Genomic DNA, 21,088 nt, shown 5'->3' on the forward strand with positions numbered 1-21,088 from the left:
GCGCTGGAGTTCTGCCGTTCTCATTGATCGGTAAACTTGGTCTTGGCTGGCTGTTCTCGCTGATCTTCTGGGGGAGGGGCCTGTTGCCGTGGTTCCCAAATGTCTTTGCCGGAGGCAGAATTGCCCCGCCCTTGCCCGGTCCGGGCTAAGTCATCTGCTCGGGTTTGCTCTCAGGAGCTTTTGTTCCCTGCAAGCTTTCTGTACAGCTTTGGAGGCGGAGAGTGAAAATGGCGGCCTCCCAATCTCCGCCCCGGGGGAGCCGAGAACTCGGGGTCCCGCTCCTCAGTGAGCCCCCAGAGAAAAGCAGTCAGTCACTCCCGTCTCCCCGGTCTCCGGCCACACTCCGCGCTCACCCGGCCTGTGACCGCGCATTTCTATCTCTGGCACCCGACCCCGGGTGGAGTCTCCAAACCCAGCAGATCCCTGCTGTGCACTCCCGTGCCGCTCCTCCTGGGGGAAGAAGGTGAGTCTCCCCGGATCTGCTGCTTGTTGGGTCCCTGCTGGAGGAGCAGTGGACCGACTGTGCCGCGGATCACGGTTTATGACAACCCCGAGCTGAGAGCCCGCGCCTGGGCTCCGTCTCTGCAGCCGGCTTCCCTGCTCCGATACCTGGGAGCTCTGCCGCACTCAGGCACCCCCGGTCTTTCTGTGACCCCGAGGGTCCTGAGACCACACTGTCCCGCGAGGGTTCCACCCCCGACTTAGCCACCAGAGTGACGTCCCTCAGCGGAGCCGACTTCTAAAAGTTCCGATTTTGTGCTCCGCGGCTCTATCACTTGCCAGAAGCGGCCGACGGAGTCCCCTCCCCCGCCGTCTATCCTCCCGAATATCGCCTCGGATTCACTTCTCCGCACGTCCTACCTTCCAGAAAGTGGTTGCTTTTCTGTTCAGACAGTTGTTGCTCTTCTTTTCTTCAATCTCCTGTTGAGTTTGTAGGTGTTCAGAATAGTTTGATCCCTATCCAGCTGAATTCCTGAGAGGAGACGAAATCCAGGTCTCCTACTCCTCTGCCATCTTGCTCCGCCCCCCCCCCCCCCAGTCTCGTCGTTTAGGTCTTTTATACCCTTACAGATTTTCTGTTTATTATTATATCAATTACTGAGAGTGTTGATGTCTCCAACTATTTAATAGATTTGTCTATTTCTCCTTGCAGTTCTATCACTTTTAAAGATCTCATTTTAGATGCATGTGCGTTTAGACTTGTTACATCCTCTTGATGAATTACCTCTTTGTTGTTATGCAATGTACCTCTTTATCCCTGCTAATAGTCCTTGTTCTGGTCTCTTTTGCCTAATATTAATATAACTCCAGATAGGGATGCCTGGGTGGCTCAGATGGTTGGGCATCTGTCTTTGGCTCAGGTCATGGTCCCAGGGTCCTGGGATCGAGCCCCGCATGGGGCTCCCTGCTCGGTGGGAGGCCTGGCTTCTCCCTCTCCCACTCCCCCTGCTTGTGTTCCCTCTCTCACTGTGTATCTCTCTGTCAAATAAATAAATAAAATCTTTAAAAAAATATATAACTCCAGATATTAATATTAAGATAACCCCAGTTATCTTTTTTGATTAGTGCTTGCAAGTTTTATCTCATCTCTTTAATTTTAACCTATCTACATCTTCATATTTAAAGTTGTGGGTTTTTTATAGAGTATATAATTCTTTTAAAATCTACTCTGACAATCTCTGCCTTTTAATTTGGGTGTATAGGCCATTTATATTAATATATGTATTGCTCCAGGTGTATTTAACTCTACCATTTTGCTGGGTGTTTCTTATTTGTCCTATTTTTGTTATTGTCTTCCCTTTTCTGGATTATTTTTTATTTAGTTATATCTTTTAATTTAATTTTATTTAGTTGTATCTCTTTTTTATTTTTAGCAATTACTAGGGGCTTATCACAGTTCACCTCTAAATAGTATTATACCACTTCATGTAAAGTGAGACCCTTGCTACAGTATATTTCAATTTCTTCCCTCAGTCTTTGTGCTGTTATTGTCACAGATGTTTTTTGGCATAGATTTTACTTTTATATATGTATGAGTCTCACAATATATTGTTGTTCCAGTTTTTGCTTTAGACTTGGGGTCGGCAAATTATGGCCAGCGGGCCAAATTCAGCCCTGGGCCTGTTTTTGTATGACCCCTGAACTAAGAATGGCTTTTATATTTTTTAAAAGGTTGTAAAAAGGAGAGAATGAGAGAGAGCAAAGAGGAGGATGGGACTCTGTTTCTTGCTCTGGCTATCTTCAAGATTTTATCTTTGTTTTTTAGTATTTTGACTATTATGTGTCTAGGTGTTTTATTTTTAAATTATCCTACTTGGGGTTCTCTGAGCATCTTAGATATGTGATTTATTGTCTTTCATTAATTTTTGAAATTTCTCAACTACTCTCTCTTCAAATACTTCTGCTCTCTCTCTTTTCTCCTGGAATTCCAATTACATGTCTGTTAGACTGATATTATCCCACAGCTTTTGAATCATCTATCTTGTTTTATTCATTTATTGTTTTTCTCTCTGTGTTTCACTCTGGATAATTTCCACTGACGTATCTTCAAATTCAGATTCTTTCCTCAGCTGTGCCAAGTCTATTGATAAGCCCACCAAAGGCTTCATTGCTGTTAGCATGTTTTTTCATTTCTAACCCAGCTAAAGTTTCCCATTGTTCAGGTAGGTTGCCCATCTTTTCCACCAAATCCTTTAACACATTAATCCCAGTTCCAGTATCTAGGATGTCTCTGAGTTCAGTTCTGTCATGTTTCATCTCTTCACAATGGATTGTTTTTTCTTATGTTTCTTTTAGTCTTAGAATTTTTGAAGACTTATTTAGAGAGAGAGAGAATGTGAGCAGGGGGAGGGGAAAAGGGAGAGAGAGAGAAGCGGACTCTTCACATAGCGCAGAGCCTGACATGGGGCTCGATCTCATGACCTTGAGATCATGACCTGAGCTGAAATCAAGAGTTGGGTGCTTAACCGACTGAGCCAGCCAGATGTCCCTAGTCTTAGACTTTTTAACTGAGTGCCACACATCTTGTGGAAAACAGTAGAGATAGATTGATAACATCTACATCTGGCCATTAGTGTGAAGGCCTGTGTAAATCTAGTCAGTTGAAACTGGTTTTGATTTTGTTATTTTTACTTTTACTGCACTATGGTCTGCGTGTTCCTTCAGGAATGCACTCCTATCATCTTGTACTTAGAGTCAGACCCAGGTGCCAGAGGGTTCATTTTCCAGCTCCACCCTCAGCTTTCAGCAATTCCTGGTTGCCCGTGTCATCCCACAATCTTGTACTTCCCGAAGTTGTAAACTGCTATTGCTTGTTATTTGATACTGAGCTGATAATAAGTGGGAGTATAAGTTCTTGGTTCCCCTGGCCCATCCTCAGACTTAAGTAGAGTCTGTGTACCTGGACTCTGTGGTAGCACCTTCTAAAAATTTCTAACTCCTCCCCCATGGCAGTTAAACATGGCAGAGATACTTCTCACAGTTCTTAAACGGAAGTATTCTTACATTCTCCCAGGGATAGATTTCTGCTTGGTATTGGGGCAGGATCCTGGGCCTAAGAGGTATTCTGCCTCTCCCCAGGGGCAAAAGTTCTTGTACTTGCCCTTCCCCCAGAGGCAGTGGATGTTTGCCTGGGCCCTGGAGGTGGGAAGGCTTGCTGTCCCTCCACCAGTGCCTAATGGCTTTTACTTATACAAGAGAAAGATCTGAGGAAGTGGGTAGGGTTTCACATCTGCCACCCAGTACCATTCTGTCAACCACTACCTGCATGCCTGTGTCACTGAGGGATCTCTTCTTGGCAGGCTTCTGCCCTAGGGGTTCTCATTAGTACCCAGTGAAGGCTTGTGAATGAATGTTAACTGTTGTCCTGTCAGGGTTCCCACTTATTCCAAGCTTATATTTTTATCCACACTTAGTCTTTAAAGAATACTTTAAAATTTTAGCTGAATCCTGTTGGGAGACAAATCTTCCAAGGTCTCCCACTTCTGAGTGATTTATGAATAGAAGAACTGATTGCCTTTGTCTTGGACTACCTTTTCAGCCTGGGAAAATAAGAGCTAGGTTTGATTACTGTCCACTATCATAAAGATGTTTCCCTCCAGAGGAAAGGGGAGGCATACTTTATACCTATTACAAAATATTTAGGTTCCCTGAACTCAGGCTTCCTCCCTTGCAATGCGACCCACTGCCCACATAGGTGTCACCTGGCCCTCTTCTGATGGCACTGTAGGATTGGGGATCAGGGAACTAGCACTCTGATAAATGCTATTACACTGAGTAATAAAGTCCTTTTCCTCTGATTCAGGAAACTGTGGCACACTAACATAACTTGAAGGTAGGGTAATATCTTAGACTCTTCCAAGTTCTTGATAATTTCTTCTTACTTGCTTTAGTATTATACTCTCTGCCAAAGGGGAAACCATTCATATATCCTGTCTCCCCTTGAAAGGTCTTGTTCAGTTCCTTTGGTTGCCTTCTCTGATGGGGAGTAAGAAAAACTATGATTTTTTTCCTTGATGTTAGGATGGGGGTAACATTCTCATGCAGCTTTCTACATATTAAGGAGAAGCACAGCTCCTAAGATGTATTTATTTGATTACTTTCTATTATCAAAGATAGACACTTACTGATTTGTAAACTCCATTGTTCTGCTTATGCACATGTTTAATTAGTTTTTTAAAGCAGTGTAAACTTGGATGAAGAACTCTTAAGAATTTTGAAAAACTGTCCATGGAATGTTTCATCCCAGAGCTGGAAGCAATGGACCAAGGATGTTTACCTTCTAGCACAGGTGAAGCAGGAAAGGGTGAAAGAATGATTCGTGAGAGATATTCTGCAGAATGTACATATGAAGTGACCAAGTCTTATAGAAATCAGGGGGACATTAAGGAAAACTCCAACCACTTGGAATTAGAAAGAGGGCTTTTGAAGCTCTCAAAAATGAACAGGAGGATATGGCAGAAAGACCTGAAAAGGATACAAAGATAGAAGAACAGCAAGTGGTGTCGTGGGAAAACCCTCTCTACATTCACTCTCTTTTTTTGGTAAACAAAATCTAGATTTCTTCTGTGAGATTTACCTCTTCTGCATTGTGGAAGTCTGGTAAGGGCTCCCAAATAAAGTGCCCACTCTTCCCCTAAGCAAGTTTCCTAGGATTCCCTGAGTCACAAAAGATAGAAAAACAGTCGGAACTGATTCATCACCGAGCTGTTGGTTCCTCACACATAGATCCCAGAAGACCCTTGGTTCCTATTATTTTTAAATGTGGCTTATTCTTTCTTCTAACTCTGTGAATTACCCACTATTTCCATTTTGCTTAAGTTTCTGTTGCTTGCAACCAAAGAAACCCAATTGATACAGGGTAAGTGGTCCAATAGAGGGCAATGACAGAGGTTAAAGGAAGTTTTTGAAGGTAGCCTGAAATCCAGATACTTTATTTAAAATTATTAAAAGAACATGTTATTAACAACTGTCAAAATTGCTGGCTATGATACAATAACTAATCAACTTCATGTTTCTGTGTGCTTATAGTTAATTAACATTTTCTAATGGTTAGGTTAATAATGTTTTATTACTACAAACTTTATTTACAGTTCATTCTCATATCTCCCATGTTAGAAATCAAAACAAATGAGAATGAACTGAAATAATATGCATTACATGCTAGAGAAAAAATATCAAGGAAGGGATGTGAACAGTAGCAAATGATCTATTTAGAATGAAATACAGCTATTTTTGCTTTTTTAGATTCCAATTATGAACTCAGTTGTATTAGGCAAACTGTATGTGCAGAAAATTTCAAGAACAAGATAACCCAAGTAGGTATTAAAAGGGAGAAATACAGTGGAGCACCAAGTAGGATGTTCTCAACAAATGTCTCAAAAAAAAAAAAAAAAATGCATGGAGTGAAAATGAGACAACTGCTACAAACAGATCAGTCTGACAAGTAAGTGCTTTTAGAATAAAAATTAATTTTTTGGCTGATCTTTCCCTCTCATTATATAGATGAGGCCCTATGGCTTCTCCTCTCATTAGATAGATGAGGGAGACCAACTGATTTGTCCAAAGCTTACAAAGGTAGATTTCACACATGGTTCAGAGGAGGGAGCCTCTCTTTTTGTGAAGAGGATAGCAGAATGTCTAAGTCCTCTTCAATTTAGCAATATAACTTGTAGAATTAAGAGCAGGTTTTAAGATTTTCTTATATACCTTTATACATATATATCTTTATCTCATATACCTTTATACACACACACACACCAATTATATATAGTTATATATAATTATATGAATTTATAATTTATATTAAATTATATAATTAAATGATATATTATCATATATAACTATATATATATATATATATATATATATATATATATAATTCTGAGTCCTTTTTAGAGTTATCTCATCACCTTTCAAAAATACTATAAAAATGAATTTATAATAAAAGACATGGTTGTGTCCAGATAATAGGATAAGACCACCTAATATTTATCTCTAATATTCGAGATTTTTTCAGACATAACTGAGTAAAACAAGAACATTCTACCACAGGTTAGTTTAACACAGGGTTACTCAACCTTGGCACTAGTGACGTTTGGGCAGGATAGTTCTTTGCCATGAGGGGCTGTCCTATGCATGATAGGGTGTTTAGCAGCATTCCTGGCCTTTACCAACTAGATGCCTGTAACAACCCTAGTCATGACAAGCAAAAATGTCTCTTGACATTGCCAGATGTCCCCTGGGGGGCAAAACTGCTCCCTCGTTTAAAAACACTGGTTTTAACATCATGTCTACAACAAAACAAATACAATTTCCAGCTGTGTGATACCATTGTGGAACTGACTGTGATTAAACTAGAGTTGCATTTTTATTCTAATTCATGGCTAGACCTAAGTTAAATTAAGTATACCAGTTTTTGTCTAGAGCTGAGCTATCCACTACAGCAGTCACGAGCCATATGTGGCTACTCTGGAGTGAAATGTACAGTAAGGGTAAAATATGCACTGGATTTTGAAGACTTGATAGGAAAAAAGGATGTAAAATATCTCATAATTTTTATGTTAACTGAGCTATTTTGGTATACTTACTGGGTGAAAGATTAAAATTAATTTCACCTGCTCATTTTCATTTTTTTAAAATGTGCTACTAGAAAATTCTAAGTTACATATATGACTCACATTATATTTCCATTGGACAAAACTGGTCTAGAAACTTGAAATGATTTAGTATTATTTTTTAATAAATTCTTCAGTCTATCAAATAAACTAAAAAGACTTTGTAAAGCTCTCCACAGCCCTATGAAACCAGCTCGTAACTCTTTAGAGCATCATAACTCTTTATTATCATGCTTAAATGATTTTTCTCCTTCTTTAAACAAATTACTTCTATTCCAATGCTTTATTCTCAGTGTTTCAATTGGTTCTTTTCTGAATGCTGACTTATCTTCATGTTTTTTATCATTCTCCTGTGCATCCATTTCTTTTGCACACTCAGGATCTTTCCTTGTGGGATGATGAGATGCTGCAGCATCCATCATACTTAGAAAATCATAAGCAGGAAGAGGAGGTTTCCATTCCTGAGCAGGTAAAATTGCTGCAAGGAAGATACAACCAAAGGTTAATAATGAACAGCTATAAAATCATCATATAAATACTAGAAAATATTATATTTTGAAAAATATATTTGTAGGAGTAAAGGCTTTATCAGTTTTACTTATCTAAATGAAACTAGATTTTTTTATTGTCATTGTCTAAGAAACTTGATACATTTGTCATTACTAGCCATTTTCACTTTTTTATATATTTGCAAGCTATTCTAAATAAAGGTTAGTATTTTTTTAAAACATTTGTTTTTTTTTAAAAGGTTTTATTTGAGAGAGAGAGACTGAAAGAGAGAGAGCACAAGTGGGGTGAGGGGTAGAGGGAGAAGTAGACTCCCTGCTGAGCAGGGAGCCTGACATGGGGCTCAATCCCCGGACTCTGGGATCATGACCTGAGCCAAAGGCAGACACTTAACGACTGAGCCACCCAAGTGCCCCTAAACATTAGTATTAATAGAGGAAAAAAAGGTCCAAAATCTCCTGACTAGTTAACCCTTGTTGAGGTTTTAAAAAAAATAGCAATATGGTAATGAGATTACATACAGATAGAAGTTAAAATGAAAAAGCCTCCTGCTTTCCACCCTACCCAACTTTATCCCAAAGAACTGGAACTTTTTTAAAATTCAAGTATAGTTAACATAGTGTTATATTAGTTGCAATATAGTGATTCATCAATTCTATACATTACTCAGTGCTCATCAGGATAAGTGCACTCTTAATCCCCTTCACTTATTTCACCCATTCCCTCACGCACCCCCCCTGTGGTAACCATCAGTTTGTTCTCTACAGTTAAGAGTCTGATTTTTGGTTTGTCTTTTTTCTTTGTTCATTTTGTTTCTTAAATTCCACATGTAAGTGAAATCATATGGGTATTTGTCTTCTCTGACTGACTTATTTCCCTTAGCATTATTACTCTCTAGATCCATCCATGTTGTTGCAAATGACAAGATTTCATTCTTTTGTATGGATGAGTAATATTCCTGTGTGTGTGTGTGTGTGTGTGTGTGTGTGTACACACAGATCTTCTTTATTCACTTATCTATCAATGGACAGTCTGCTTCCATAATTTGGCAATTGTAAATACTGCAATAAAGATAGGAGTGCATATATCTTTTTGAATTAGATACTGTCTTCATATTCCTTGGGTAAATACTCAGTAGTGGTATTACTGGATCATATGGTAATTCTGTTTTTAATTTTTTTTTTAAGATTTTATTTATTTGACAGAGAGACACACAGTGAAAAAGGGAACACAAGCAGGGGGAGTGGGAGAGGGAAAAGTAGGCTTCCCGCAGAGCAGAGAGCCCAATGCGGGGCTCCATCCCAGGACCCCTGGGACTATGACCTGAGCCGAAGGCAGACGTTTAATGACTGAGCCACCCAGGTGCCCCTGTTTTTAATTTTTTTGAGGAACCTCCATGCTGTTTTCCACAGGGGCTGCACCAGCTTGCAGTCCCATCAACAGTGCACAAGGGGTCCTTATTCTCCGCATCCTTGTCAACACTTGCTATTTCATGTATTTTTTATTTTAGCCAATCTGACAGGTATGAGGTAATATCTCATTGTGGTTTTGATTTGCATTTCCCTGACAATGAGTGACATTGAGCATCTTTTCACATGTTTTGTTGACCATCTGGATGTCTTTTTTGGAGAAATATCTATTCATGTATTCTGTCCCTTTTTAATTGGATTACTTATTTTGGGGGTGTTGTTTAAGTTCTTTATATATTTTGGATACTAACCCTTTATCAGATATGTCATTTGCAAATATCTTATCCCATTCAGTAGGCTGTCTTTTCGTTTTGTTGATTGTTTCCTTTGCCATGCAGAAGTCCTTTATTTTGCTGGGCTCCAATAGTTTAATTTAATTTAATTAATAATTTAATTTTGCTTTTGTTTCCCTTGCCTCAGGAGACATATTAGAAAAATGCTGCTATGGCCAATGCCAAAGAAATTAATGCCTGTGCTCTCTTCTAGGATTTTTATGGTTCAGATCTCACATTTACGTCCTTAATAATGTTAGCGACTCACCTTAAAAATGGATTAATCCATTTTAAGGTGTGAGAAAGCGGTCCAGTTTCATTTGTTTGTATGTAGCTGTCCAGTTTGCCAACACCATCTTTTCCCCATTGCATATTCTCACCTTCTTTGTCAAAGATTAATTGACCATATAATCATGGGTTTATTTCTGGGCTCTCTGTTCTCCATTGATCTATGTGTGTATTTTTGTGCCAGTACCATACTGTTGTGATTACCACAGCTTTGTAGTATATCTTGAAATCTGGGATTGTTCTCCTTGTTTTGTTCTTCTTGCACAAGATTGCTTTGGCTATTCAGGTTCTTTTCTGGTTCCATACAAATTTTACAATTGCTTGTTCTACTCCTATGAAAAATTCTGTTGGTACTGTGATAGGAATTGCATTAAAATCTGTAGATTGCTTTGGGTAGTATGGACATTTTAACAATATTAATTCTTCCAACCCATGAGCATTTCCATTTGTTTATGTTGTCTTTGTTTCATCAATGTTTTATAGTTTTCACAGTACAGGTCTTTCACCTGCTTGGTTAAGTTTTTTCCTAGATATTTTATTATTTTGGGTGCAACTTTAAATGGAACTGTTTTCTCAATTTCTCTTTCTGCTATTTCATTGTTTTTTGGGTTTTTTAAATTATGTTATGTTAATCACCATACATGACATCATTAGTTTTTGATGTAGTGTTCTATGATTCATTGTTTGCGTATAACACCCAGTGCTCCATTGTTAGTGTATGGAAATGCAACAGATATCTGTTTATTGACTTTGTACCCTGCAACCTTATGGAATGCATCATCAGTTCTAGTAGTTTTTTGGTGGAGTCTATAGTATCGGGTCATCTACAAATAGTAACAGTTTTACTTCTTCCTTACCAATTTGGATGCCTTTTATTTCTTTTTGTTGTCTGATTGCTGTGGCTAGGGCTTCCAGTACTAAGTTGAATAGAAGTGGTAAGAGTGGACATTCTTATTACTGACCTTAGGGTAAAAGCTGTTTTTCACCATTGAGTATGATGTTAGCTGTGGGTTTTTCATATATGGCCTTTATTATGTTGAAGTATGTTCCCTCTAAGCTTACTTTGTTGTTTTTATCATCAATGGGTGTTGTACTTTGTCAAATGCTTTGTCTGCATCTATTTAAATGATCATATGGTTTTTTATCCTTTCTCTTGTTGATTTGATGTATCACATTGATGATTTATGAATAACGAACCACCCTTGCATCCCAGGAATAAATCCCACTTGATAATGGTGAATGATTTTTTAAATGTATTGTTAGATTCAGTTTGCTAATATTTTGTTGAGGATTTTTGCATCTATGTTCATCAGAGATATTAGCCTGTGATTCTTTTTTTATAGGGTCTTTATCTGGCCTCATGGAATGAATTTGAAAGCTTTTCTTCCTCTCTTTTCTTTAATAGTTTGAGAACAAGGTATTAAATCTTCCTTAAATGTTTGGTAGAATTCACCTGTGTAGCCATTTGGACTTTTGTTTGTTGGGAGTCTTTTGATTACTGATTCAATTTCATTGCTGGTTCAAAGTTTCTATTTCTTTCTGATTCAGTTTTGGGAGGTTACATGTTTCTAGGAATTTAACCATTTCTTCTAGGTTGTCCAATTTGTTGACATAGAATTTTTCATAACATTCTCTTATAATCCTTCATATTTCTGTGCTGTCAGTTGTTATTTCTATCACTTCTGATTTTGAGTCCTCTCTCTCTCTCTTTTTCATGATCTGGCTAAAGGTCTATCAATTTTGTTGATCTTTTCCAAGAACCAGCTCCTAGTTTCACTGATCTGTTGTTTTTTTAGTTTCTATTTCCTTTATATCTGCTCTGATCTTTATTATTTTCTTCCTTCTACTGGTTTGGAGTTTTGTTTGTTCTTTTTCTACCGCCTTTAGGTGTAAGGTGAGGTTATTTGAGATTTTTCTTGCTTCTTGAGGTAGGCCTGTATTGCTATAAACTTCCCTTTTAGAACAACTTTTGCTGCACCCCAAAGATTTTGCACCATTATGTTTTCATTTTCCTCGTCTCTATTTTTTATTTCCTCTTTGATTTCTTTGTTGACCCATTCATTGTTTAGTAGAATGTTACTTAACCTCCATGTGGTTGTGTTCTTTCCATATTTTTTCTTGTAACTAATTTCTAGTTTTATAGAGTTGTGCTCAGAAGAAATGCATGGTATGACTTCAATCTTTTTTAATTTGTTGAGACTTGTTTTGGGGTCTAATATGTGATCTATTCTGGAGAATGTTCCATGTGCACTTGAAAAGAATGTGAATTCTGCTGTTCTAAATGGATAGACTGTTCTGAATATATCTGTTAGATCCAACTGGGCCAATGTGTCATTCAAAGCCACTGTTTCCTTGTTGATTTTTCTATTTGGATGATCTATCCATTGATGTGACTGGGGTGTTAAATTCCCCTACTATTATTATATTACTATCAGTTACTTCCTTTATGTTTGTTACTAGATGCTATTATGTATTTGGGTGCTCCCATGTTGGTGCATAAATATTTACAATTGTTCTATCTCTTTGGTTAAAAGCTTATTTTGTCTGATATACATATTGCTACCCTGGCTTTCTTTTCACTTCCATTTGCATGATAAATGCTTTTCTATTGGTTCACTTTCAAATTGCATGTGTCTTTACGTTTGAAATGAGTCTCTTATAGGCAGCATACAGATGGGTCTTGTTTTTTATGCATTCCCTCACCCTATGTCTTTTGAATGGAGCATTTAGTCCATTTACATTCAAAGCAATTATTGATAGGTATGTTATTTATTGCCATTTGGTTAATTTGTTTTATGGTTGTTTTTGTGGTTCTTCTTTGTTCCTTTCCTCTCTTGCTTTATTCTCTCATGGTTTACTGGCTTTCTTTAATGATATATTGGATTCTTTTTGCTTTATTTTTTCCATATCTATTACTGATTTTTGATCTGTTGTTACCATTAGGTTTATATATAACATCTTATGCATATAGTAGTCTATATTAAGTTAATGGTCACTTAAGTTTGAACACATTCTTTACTCCTCTTCCCCCACATTTTAGGTATATGGCATCATACTTTATATCCTTTTATTTTGTGAATCCCTTGACTTTTTAAATTTAATTAATTTTATTATGTTATGTTAGTCACCACACAATACATCATTAGTTTTTGATGTAGTGATCCATGATTCATTGTTTTCGTATAACACCCAGTGCTCCATTCAATACATGCCCTCTTTAATACCCATCACCAGGCTAACACATCCCCCCACCACCCTCCCCTCTAGAACCCTCAGTGTGTTTCTCAGAGTCCATAGTATCTCATAGTTCATCTATCCCTCTGATTTCCCCCCCTTCATTTTTCCTTTCCTTCTCCTAATGTCCTCCATGCTATTCCTTATGTTCTACAAATAAGTGAAACCATATGATAATTGACTTTCTCTGCTTCACCTATTTCACTTAGCATAATCTCCTCTAGTCCCATCCGTGTTGATGTCAAAGTTGGGTATTCATCCTTTCTGATGGCTGAGTAATACTCCATTGTACACATGGACCACATTTTCTTTATCCATTCATCTATTGAAGGGCATCTCGGCTCTTTCCAGTTTGGCTATTGCGGACATTGCTGCTATGAACATTGGGGTGCATATGGCTCTTCTTTTCACTACATCTGTGTCTTTGGGGTAAATACCCAGGAGTGCAATTGCTGGGTCATAGGGTAGCTCTATTTTTAATTTTTTGAGGCACCTCCACCCTGTTTTCCAAAGTGGCTGTACCAACCTGCATTCCTACCAACAGTGGAAGAGGGTTCCCCTTTCTCCACAACCTCTCCAACATTTGTTGTTTCTTGCCTTGTCAATTTTTGCCATCCTAACTTGTGTAAGGTGGTATCTCAATGTGGTTTTGATTTGAATTTCTCTGATGGCTAATGATGATGAACATTTTTTCATGTGTCTGTTAGCCATTTGTATGTCTTCTTTGGAGAAGTGTCTGTTCATGTCTTCTGCCCATTTTTTGAACTGATTATTTGTTTTTTGGGTGTTGAGTTTGAGAAGTTCTTTATAGATCTTGGATACCAGCCCTTTATCTATAGTGTCACTTGCAAATATCTTCTCCCATTCTGTGGGTTGCCTCTTTGTTTTGTTGACTGTTTCCTTTGCAGAAGCTTTTTATCTTGATGAAGAAGCTTTTTATCTTGATGAAGTTCCAAAAGTTCATTTTGCTTTTGTTTCACTAGCCTTTGGAGATGTATCTTGAAAGAAGTTGCTGTGGCCCATGTCAAAGAGGTTACTGCCTATGTTCTCCTCTAGGATTTTGATGGATTCCTGTCTCACATTGAGGTCTTTCATCCATTTAGAGTTTATCTTTGTGTATGGGGTTAGAGAATGGTCTAGTTTCAATCTTCTGCATGTGGCTATCCAGTTTTCCCAGCACCATTTATTGAAGAGACTGTCTTTTTTCCATTGCATATTTTTTCCTGCTTTGTTGAAGATTATTTGACACTAGAGTTGAGGGTCCATATCTGGGCTCTCTATTCTGTTCCATTGGTCTATATGTCTGTTTTTGTGCCAGTACCATGCTGTCTTGGTGATTGCTGCTTTGTTTTTTTTTTTTTTTTTTTTTTTTTTTTTTGTTGTTGTTGTTGTTGTTTTTTTATTAAATTTTTTTTTAAAGGTTTTATTTATTTATTTGACAGAGAGAGACACACAGAGAGAAGGAATACAAGCAGGGGGAATAGGAAAGGGAGAAGCAGGCTTCCCTCTGAGCAGGGAGCCCGATGTGGGGCTTGATCCCAGGACACTGGGATCATGACCTGAGCCGAAGGCAGCCGCTTAACGACTGAGCCACCCAGGCGCCCGCTGCTTTGTAATATAGCTTGAAATCCAGCAATGTGATGCCCCCAGCTTTTTTCTTTTTCAACATTTCCTTGGCGATTTGGGGTCTTTTCTGATTCCATACAAATTTTAGGATTGTTTGTTCCAGCACTTTGAAAAATGTCATTGGAACTTTGATCGGGATGGTGATGAAGGTATAGATTGCTCTGGGTAGCACAGACATTTTAAGAATGTTCATTCTTCTGATCCATGAGCATAGAATGTTTTTCCAACTTTTTGTGTCTTCTTCAATTTCTTTCATGAGTGTTGTGTAGTTCCTAGAGTATAGATCCTTTACCTCTTTGGTTAGGTTTATTCTGAGGTATCTTATGGGTTTTGGTGCTATTGTAATGGAACCGTTTCTCTAATTTCTCTTTCTACCGTTGCATTGTTAGTGTATAAGAAAGCAACGGATTTCTGTGCATTGACTTTGTATCCTGCCACATTACTGAATTGCTGTTACGAGTTCTAGTAATTTGGGGGTGGAGTCTTTTGGATTTTCCACATAAAGTATCATGTCATCTGCGAAGAGAGAGAGTTTGACTTCTTCTTTGCCAATTTGAATACCTTTTATTTCTTTTTGTTGTCTGATTGCTTTTGCTAGGACATCTAGTACTATGTTGAACAATAGTGGCAAGAGTGGGCATCCTTGTCATGTTCCTGATCTTAAGGGAAAGGCTCTCAGCTTTTCCCCATTGAGGATGATATTTGATGTGGGCTTTTCATAGATGGATTTTATGAACTTGAGGAATGTTCCCTCTACCCCTATACTCTGAAGAGTTTTAATCAGGAAAGGATGCTGGATTTTGTCAAATGTTTTTTCTGCATCAATTGAGAGAACCATATGGTTCTTCTCTCTCCTCTTATTAATGTGTTCTATCACACTGATTGATTTGCAAATGTTGAACCACCCTTGCATCCTGGGGATAAATCCCACTTGGTCCTGGTGGATGACCCTTTTGATGTATTGTTAGATCCTATTAGCTAGGATTTTGTTGAGGATTTTGGAATCCATATTCATCAGGGATATCTGAAATTCTCCTTTTTGATGGGGTCTTTGGCTGGTTTGGGGATTAAGGTAATGCTGGCCTCATAGAATGAGTCTGGAAGCTTTCCTTCTGTTTCTGTTTTTTGAAACAGCTTCAGGAGAATAGGTATTATTACTTCTTTGAATATTTGGTAGAATTCCCCAGGGAATCCATCAGGCCCTGGACTCTTGTTTCTTGGGAGGTTTTTGATCACTGCTTCAATCTTGTTACTGGTTATTGGCCTATTCACGTTGTCAATTTCCTCCTGTTTCAGTCTTGGCAGTTTATAGGTTTCCAGGAAGGCATCCATTTCTTCCAGGTTGCTCAATTTTTTGGCATATAGTTGTTGATGATAATTTTTTTTGTAGTTTTTTTTCCTTTTAAAAATTTTTTAAATTTTATTATGTTATGTTAGTCACCATACAATACATCATTAGGTTTTGATGTGGTGATCCACGATCCATTGTTTTTGTATTAACACCCAATGCTCCATGCAGTATGTGCCCTCCTTAATACACATCACCGGGCTAACCCATCCCCCCATCCCTCTCCCCTCTAAAACCCTGTTTGTTTCTCAGAGTCTATAGTCTTTCATGGTTCATCTCTCCCTCCAATTTCCCTGCTTCATTTTTCCCTTCCTTCTCCTAATGTCCTCCATGCTATTCCTTATGTTCTACAAATAAATGAAACCATATAATTAACTTTCTCTGCTTGACTTATTTCACTTAGGATAATCTCCAGTCCCCATCCATGTTGATGTAAAAGTTGGGTATTCATCCTTTCTGATGGCTGAGTATATTCCATTGTAGTTGTGGATAATAATTTCTAATAATTGTTTCTATTTCCTTGGTGTTAGTCACGATCTCTCCCCTTTCATTCATAATTTTATTAATTTGGGTCCTTTCTCTTTTCTTTTGGATAAGTCTGGCCAGTAGTTTATCAATCTCATTAATTCTTTCAAAGAACAAGGTTCTAGTTTTGTTGATCTAATCTGTGTTTCTGGTTTCTAATTCATTGATCTCTGCTCTAATCTTAATTATTTCTCTTCTAATGCGTGGCTTAGGCATCGTTTGTTGCTTTTTCTCTATCTCTTTAAGGTGTAAAATTAGTTGGTGAATTCGGGATTTTTCTATTTTTTTGAGTGAGGCTTGGATGGCTATGTATTTTCCCATTAGGACTGCCTTTGCAGTATCCCATAGGTTTTGGACTGATGTGTTTTCGTTCTCATTGGTTTCCATGAATTGTTTAAGTTCTTCTTTGATTTCCTGGTTGACCCAAACATTCTTGAGCAGAGTGGTCTTTTAGCTTCCAAGTGTTTGAATTTCTGCCAAATTTTTTCTTGTGATTGAGTTCCAGTTTTACAGCATTATGGTTTAACAATATGCAGGAAATAATATCAATCTTTTGATATCGATTGAGACCTAATTTGTGACCCAGTATGTGGTCTATTCTGGAGAAAGTTCCATGTGCACTCGACAAGAATGAGTATTCTGTTGTTTTAGGGTGGAATGTTCTGTATATATCTATGAGGTCCATCTGGTCCAGTGTGTCATTCGAAGCTCTTGTTTCTTTGTTGATTTTCTGCTTAGATGATCTGTCTATTGCTGAGAGTGGAGTGTTGAGGTCTCCTACAATTAACGTATTGTTATTAATATGACTCTTTATTTTGGTTAGCAGTTGGCTTATGTAGATGGCTGCTCCCATGTTGGGGGCATAGATATTTACAATTGTTAGATCTTCGTGTTGGATAGACCCTTTAAGAATGATATAGTGTCCTTCTGTGTCTCTAAGTACAGTCTTTAGTTTAAAATCCAATTTTTCTGATACAAAAATTGCTACCCCAGCTTTCTTTTGAGGTCCATTGGCATGGAAGATGGATGTCCATCCCTTCACTTTCAGTCTGGATGTATCTTTAGGTTCAAAATGAGTCTCTTGTAGACAGCCTATCGGTGGGTCCTGTCTTTTTATCCAATCTGCAACCCTGTGCTGTTTTATGGTAGCATTTATGCCGTTCATGTTGAGAGCGATTGTTGAAAGATATGAATTTATTGTCATCATGTTGCCTGTGATGACGTTGTTTTTATAGACTGTCTCTGTAAATTTCTGTTCTAAATCACTCTTGGGGTCTTTCTCCTTTTATAGAACCCCCCCCTTAATATTTCGTGCAGGGCCGGCTTAGTGGTCACATATTCTTTCAGTTTCTGCTGGTCTTGGAAGCTCTGCATCTCTCCATCCATTCTAAATGACAGCCTTGCCGGATAAAGTATTCTTGGCTGCATGTTCTTCTCATTTAGTACCCTGAATATGTCTTGCCAGGCCTTTCTGGCTTGCCAGGTCTCTGTGGATAGGTCTGACGTTATTCTGATGTTCCTCCCTCTGTATGTAAGGAATTTCTTCCCCCTAACTGCCCTTAAGATGGTTTCCTTGGTTCTAAGATTTGCGAGTTTTACTATTACATGCTGGGGTGTTGGCCTGTTTTCCTTGATCTTGGGAGGGGTCCTCTCTGCCTCTAGGACTCGAATGTTTGTTTCATTCCCCAGATTAGAGAAGTTCTCAGCTACGATTTGCTGAAATATATCTTCTAGTCCTCTCTCTCTCTCTCTCCACCCCCTCAGGGATCCCAATAATTCTGACATTGGAACGTTTCATGGTGTCACTTATTTCTCTGATTCTATTTTCATGGATTCTGAGTTTTTTTTCCCTGGCCACCTCTTTTTCCTTCTTGTCTATTAACTGGTCTTCCAGATCACTAATTCATTCTTCTGCCTTGTTTACCCTAGCTGTTAGATTATCTAGATTAGATTGGATCTCACTGATAGCATTTTTAAGTTCTGCCAATTCAGCTTTCATTTCTGCCCTTAGAGACTCTATGTTGCCATTAATCAATTTCTCCATTCTAGCTACTGTCTTCACAATTGCTACCCTGAATTCTATCTCCGACACCTTGGTTATATCTGAATTCATTTGTAAATCTGTGGCAGAGGTCACAGTCTCTGAGTCTTTCCTATTTTGGGGGTTCCTCCTAATCATTCTGGTTGAGGGGTGGTTGAGGGAATGTATAGAGTCCAAATTATTGACCACAATCCAAGCAAGATACACCTGTTTTCTAGGGACCTTAGGGTTGCTGTTCTCTTGTTCTCCCAGCCTGTCTTCTGGGGGAGGGGCCTGCCACACTGTTACTCGGGCAACCCTGTTTGGGCAGAGTTGCCCTGCCCCCTGTGGCGGGGGATGGGCTCAGTGAAAATCGGTTTTTTGGGGCTTTTGTTCTCTGGCGGCTTTCCCTGGTGGCTTTCTGCGTCTCTTCCTAGAGTCAGAGCAGAAGAGATCATTTCCAACCCTCTGCCTCAGAGCAAAGAGATCACAGTCTGTTCTTCAGTGAGCTCTCCAGGCCACACTATCTCCATTTCTGTCTGTGCTGCTATAAACTGCAGCATCCTGGATTGTGAGCCCCTCAGCAATGCTCCCAGTCCTCGCCTCCATGTTGGGGCCCTTTGTGCTTCTAAAACTGCCAGCCACCCCCAGTTCGCACACGTGGCCCCACCGTTCAGGTTTTCTGTCTGGGGGGCTGCCCTAAATTCCTTTCCACATCGCTACCGGTTTGCGAATCTGTGCCCTATCCCTAGCGCGGGAGGCTATCGCTCACCGGCGGTGTAGGATCCCCATGGCTCAGCTCCCTCCCCCTTATGTTTATCCTCTGATATCTGCCTGTGGAATCACGGTCCCCCACTTAGCACCTTGAAACCAACCACCTGCGATATTCTGTTTGTAGAGATCCAGAGCTATCTTCTTATATCTCAGGCTGATTTCATGGGTATTCAGAGTGGTCTGGTAGATACCCAGCTCAATTCCGGGGACCAGTTGGAATAGGGTCCCCTATTCCTCTGCCATCTTTTCCCACCCCTTCACTGATTTTTACAGATATACTTAATTTTACTGCTTTTGTGCTTCCCATTCTTCTTACTCCTGTTTATGGTCTTTCCTTTCCATTCAAAGAGTCCCCTTTAGGTCACGAATTCTTTTAACTTTTGTCTGGGAAACTCTCTCTCCTATTCTAAATGATAGCCTTGCCAGATATTCTTGGCTGCCGATTTTTTCTTTCAGCACTTTGCAGGCTACAAGGGAGTGGCATGATATATTCAAAGTTCTTATTACTACTTTTTGCCATTTTCATTACTATGTGTCTTAGTGTGTATGTCTTTGGGTTGATTTTGTTGGGGGCTCTTGTGCCCTCTGGATCTAGATTTCTGTTTCCTTCCCCAGATTCAGGAATTTTTCAACTATTATTTCTTCAAATAGATTTTCTGCCCTTTCTGCCCTTTTTCTCCCCCTTCTCTTTCTGGGGTCCCTATAATGCAAACATTATACTTGATGGTGTCTGAGTTCCCTAAGTCTATTTTCATTTTTTATTATTTTTTTCTCTCTCCTGTTTAGCTTAATTGCTTTCCATTACTCTGTCCTCCAAGTTGCCAATCCATTCTTCTGCTTCCTCTAGTCTACTATTTATTCCATCTAGTATATTTTTAATTTCAGTTATTGAGTTCTTCATCTCTGACTGGTTCTTTTCTATGTTTTATATCTCTGTTAAAGGTCTTACTGAGGTCCTCCACTCTTCTCAAGTCCAGCAAGTACCTTTATGACCATTACTTTAAATTCTCTCTCAGGTATATGACATTTCCATTTTGTTTAGCTCTCCTGCTGTGATTTTGTCCTATTCCTTCATTTGGGACGTATTCCTGTGACGCTTCATTTTGTTGAACTGTTTCAAGGTGTTAGTAAAGTCAGCTATGTCTCCTGCTCTTGAAAATAGTGGCTTTATGAAAAACACGTCTTGTAGTGCCCTGCACCCCAATGTCCCTTGTTCATCAGAACCTGGCACTTTACAGATGTCTCCTATATGTGTTGCTTGTGTCCTACTATTGTTGTTGAGCTGCTTTTGCCTCAGTGCAGTCATCTGCAATGGCTCTTTGCCAGTGGTGGACAGGTATTAATCCCTGTGTTGTTAGTGGGACATTCTGGGGCCACAGGGGGCTTGAGTAGGACCAGGTATTTGCCAGAGATACAGTAGCACAGGGCACTTCCCTGTGTTGTCCCCTGAGAAGCTTCTGTTCTGGGCGGGGTCTGCAGTCAGATTGGATGTCTGCCCCTATCCCACTGCTGGGGCTGAAGTTGGACTGGTGTGTGGCTGTCTTCCCCTCTCTCCAGTTTATCTATACTGGATATATAATTTCCTCATGTAGACTCAATTATATGAAATCCTAGTATGTGTACATCAGGAGGGTATTAAGTTTAGGCTACATCTATACTTGATGTTTTAAATCACTATTGCTGGATTAGCAGATTCAAAAGTGACCAGGAAAGGGGCGCCTGGGTGGCTCAGTCATTGGGCGTCTGCTTTCGGCTCATGTCATGATCCCAGGGTCCTGGGATTGAGTCCTGCACCTGGCTACTTGCTCAGCAGGGAGCCTGCTTCTCCCTCTCCCACTCCCCCGCTTGTGTTCCCTCTCTCGCTGTGTCTCTCTGTCAAATAAATAAATAAAATCTTAAAAAAAAGAAAA

The 21,088-nt window shown here is 39.2% G+C and overlaps 1 protein-coding gene across 3 annotated transcripts in view; it reads right to left on the minus strand.

Annotated features, from left to right (window-relative positions):
• Window positions 1-5,411: 5,411 nt before the first annotated feature.
• TXNDC16 (thioredoxin domain containing 16) overlaps window positions 5,412-21,088 on the minus strand; it is a 125,837-nt gene continuing 110,160 nt past the window's right edge. For all 3 annotated transcript variants that reach the window (XM_078053699.1, XM_078053698.1, XM_078053697.1), the window contains one exon: window positions 5,412-7,593. In XM_078053699.1, coding sequence (XP_077909825.1) covers window positions 7,328-7,593 — 266 coding nt within the window. In that variant the 3' untranslated portion in view covers window positions 5,412-7,327. The remainder of the gene's footprint in view (window positions 7,594-21,088) is intronic.

Source organism: Halichoerus grypus, chromosome 8 (genome assembly GCF_964656455.1).
Source record: "Halichoerus grypus chromosome 8, mHalGry1.hap1.1, whole genome shotgun sequence".
NCBI lineage: Eukaryota > Metazoa > Chordata > Mammalia > Carnivora > Phocidae > Halichoerus > Halichoerus grypus.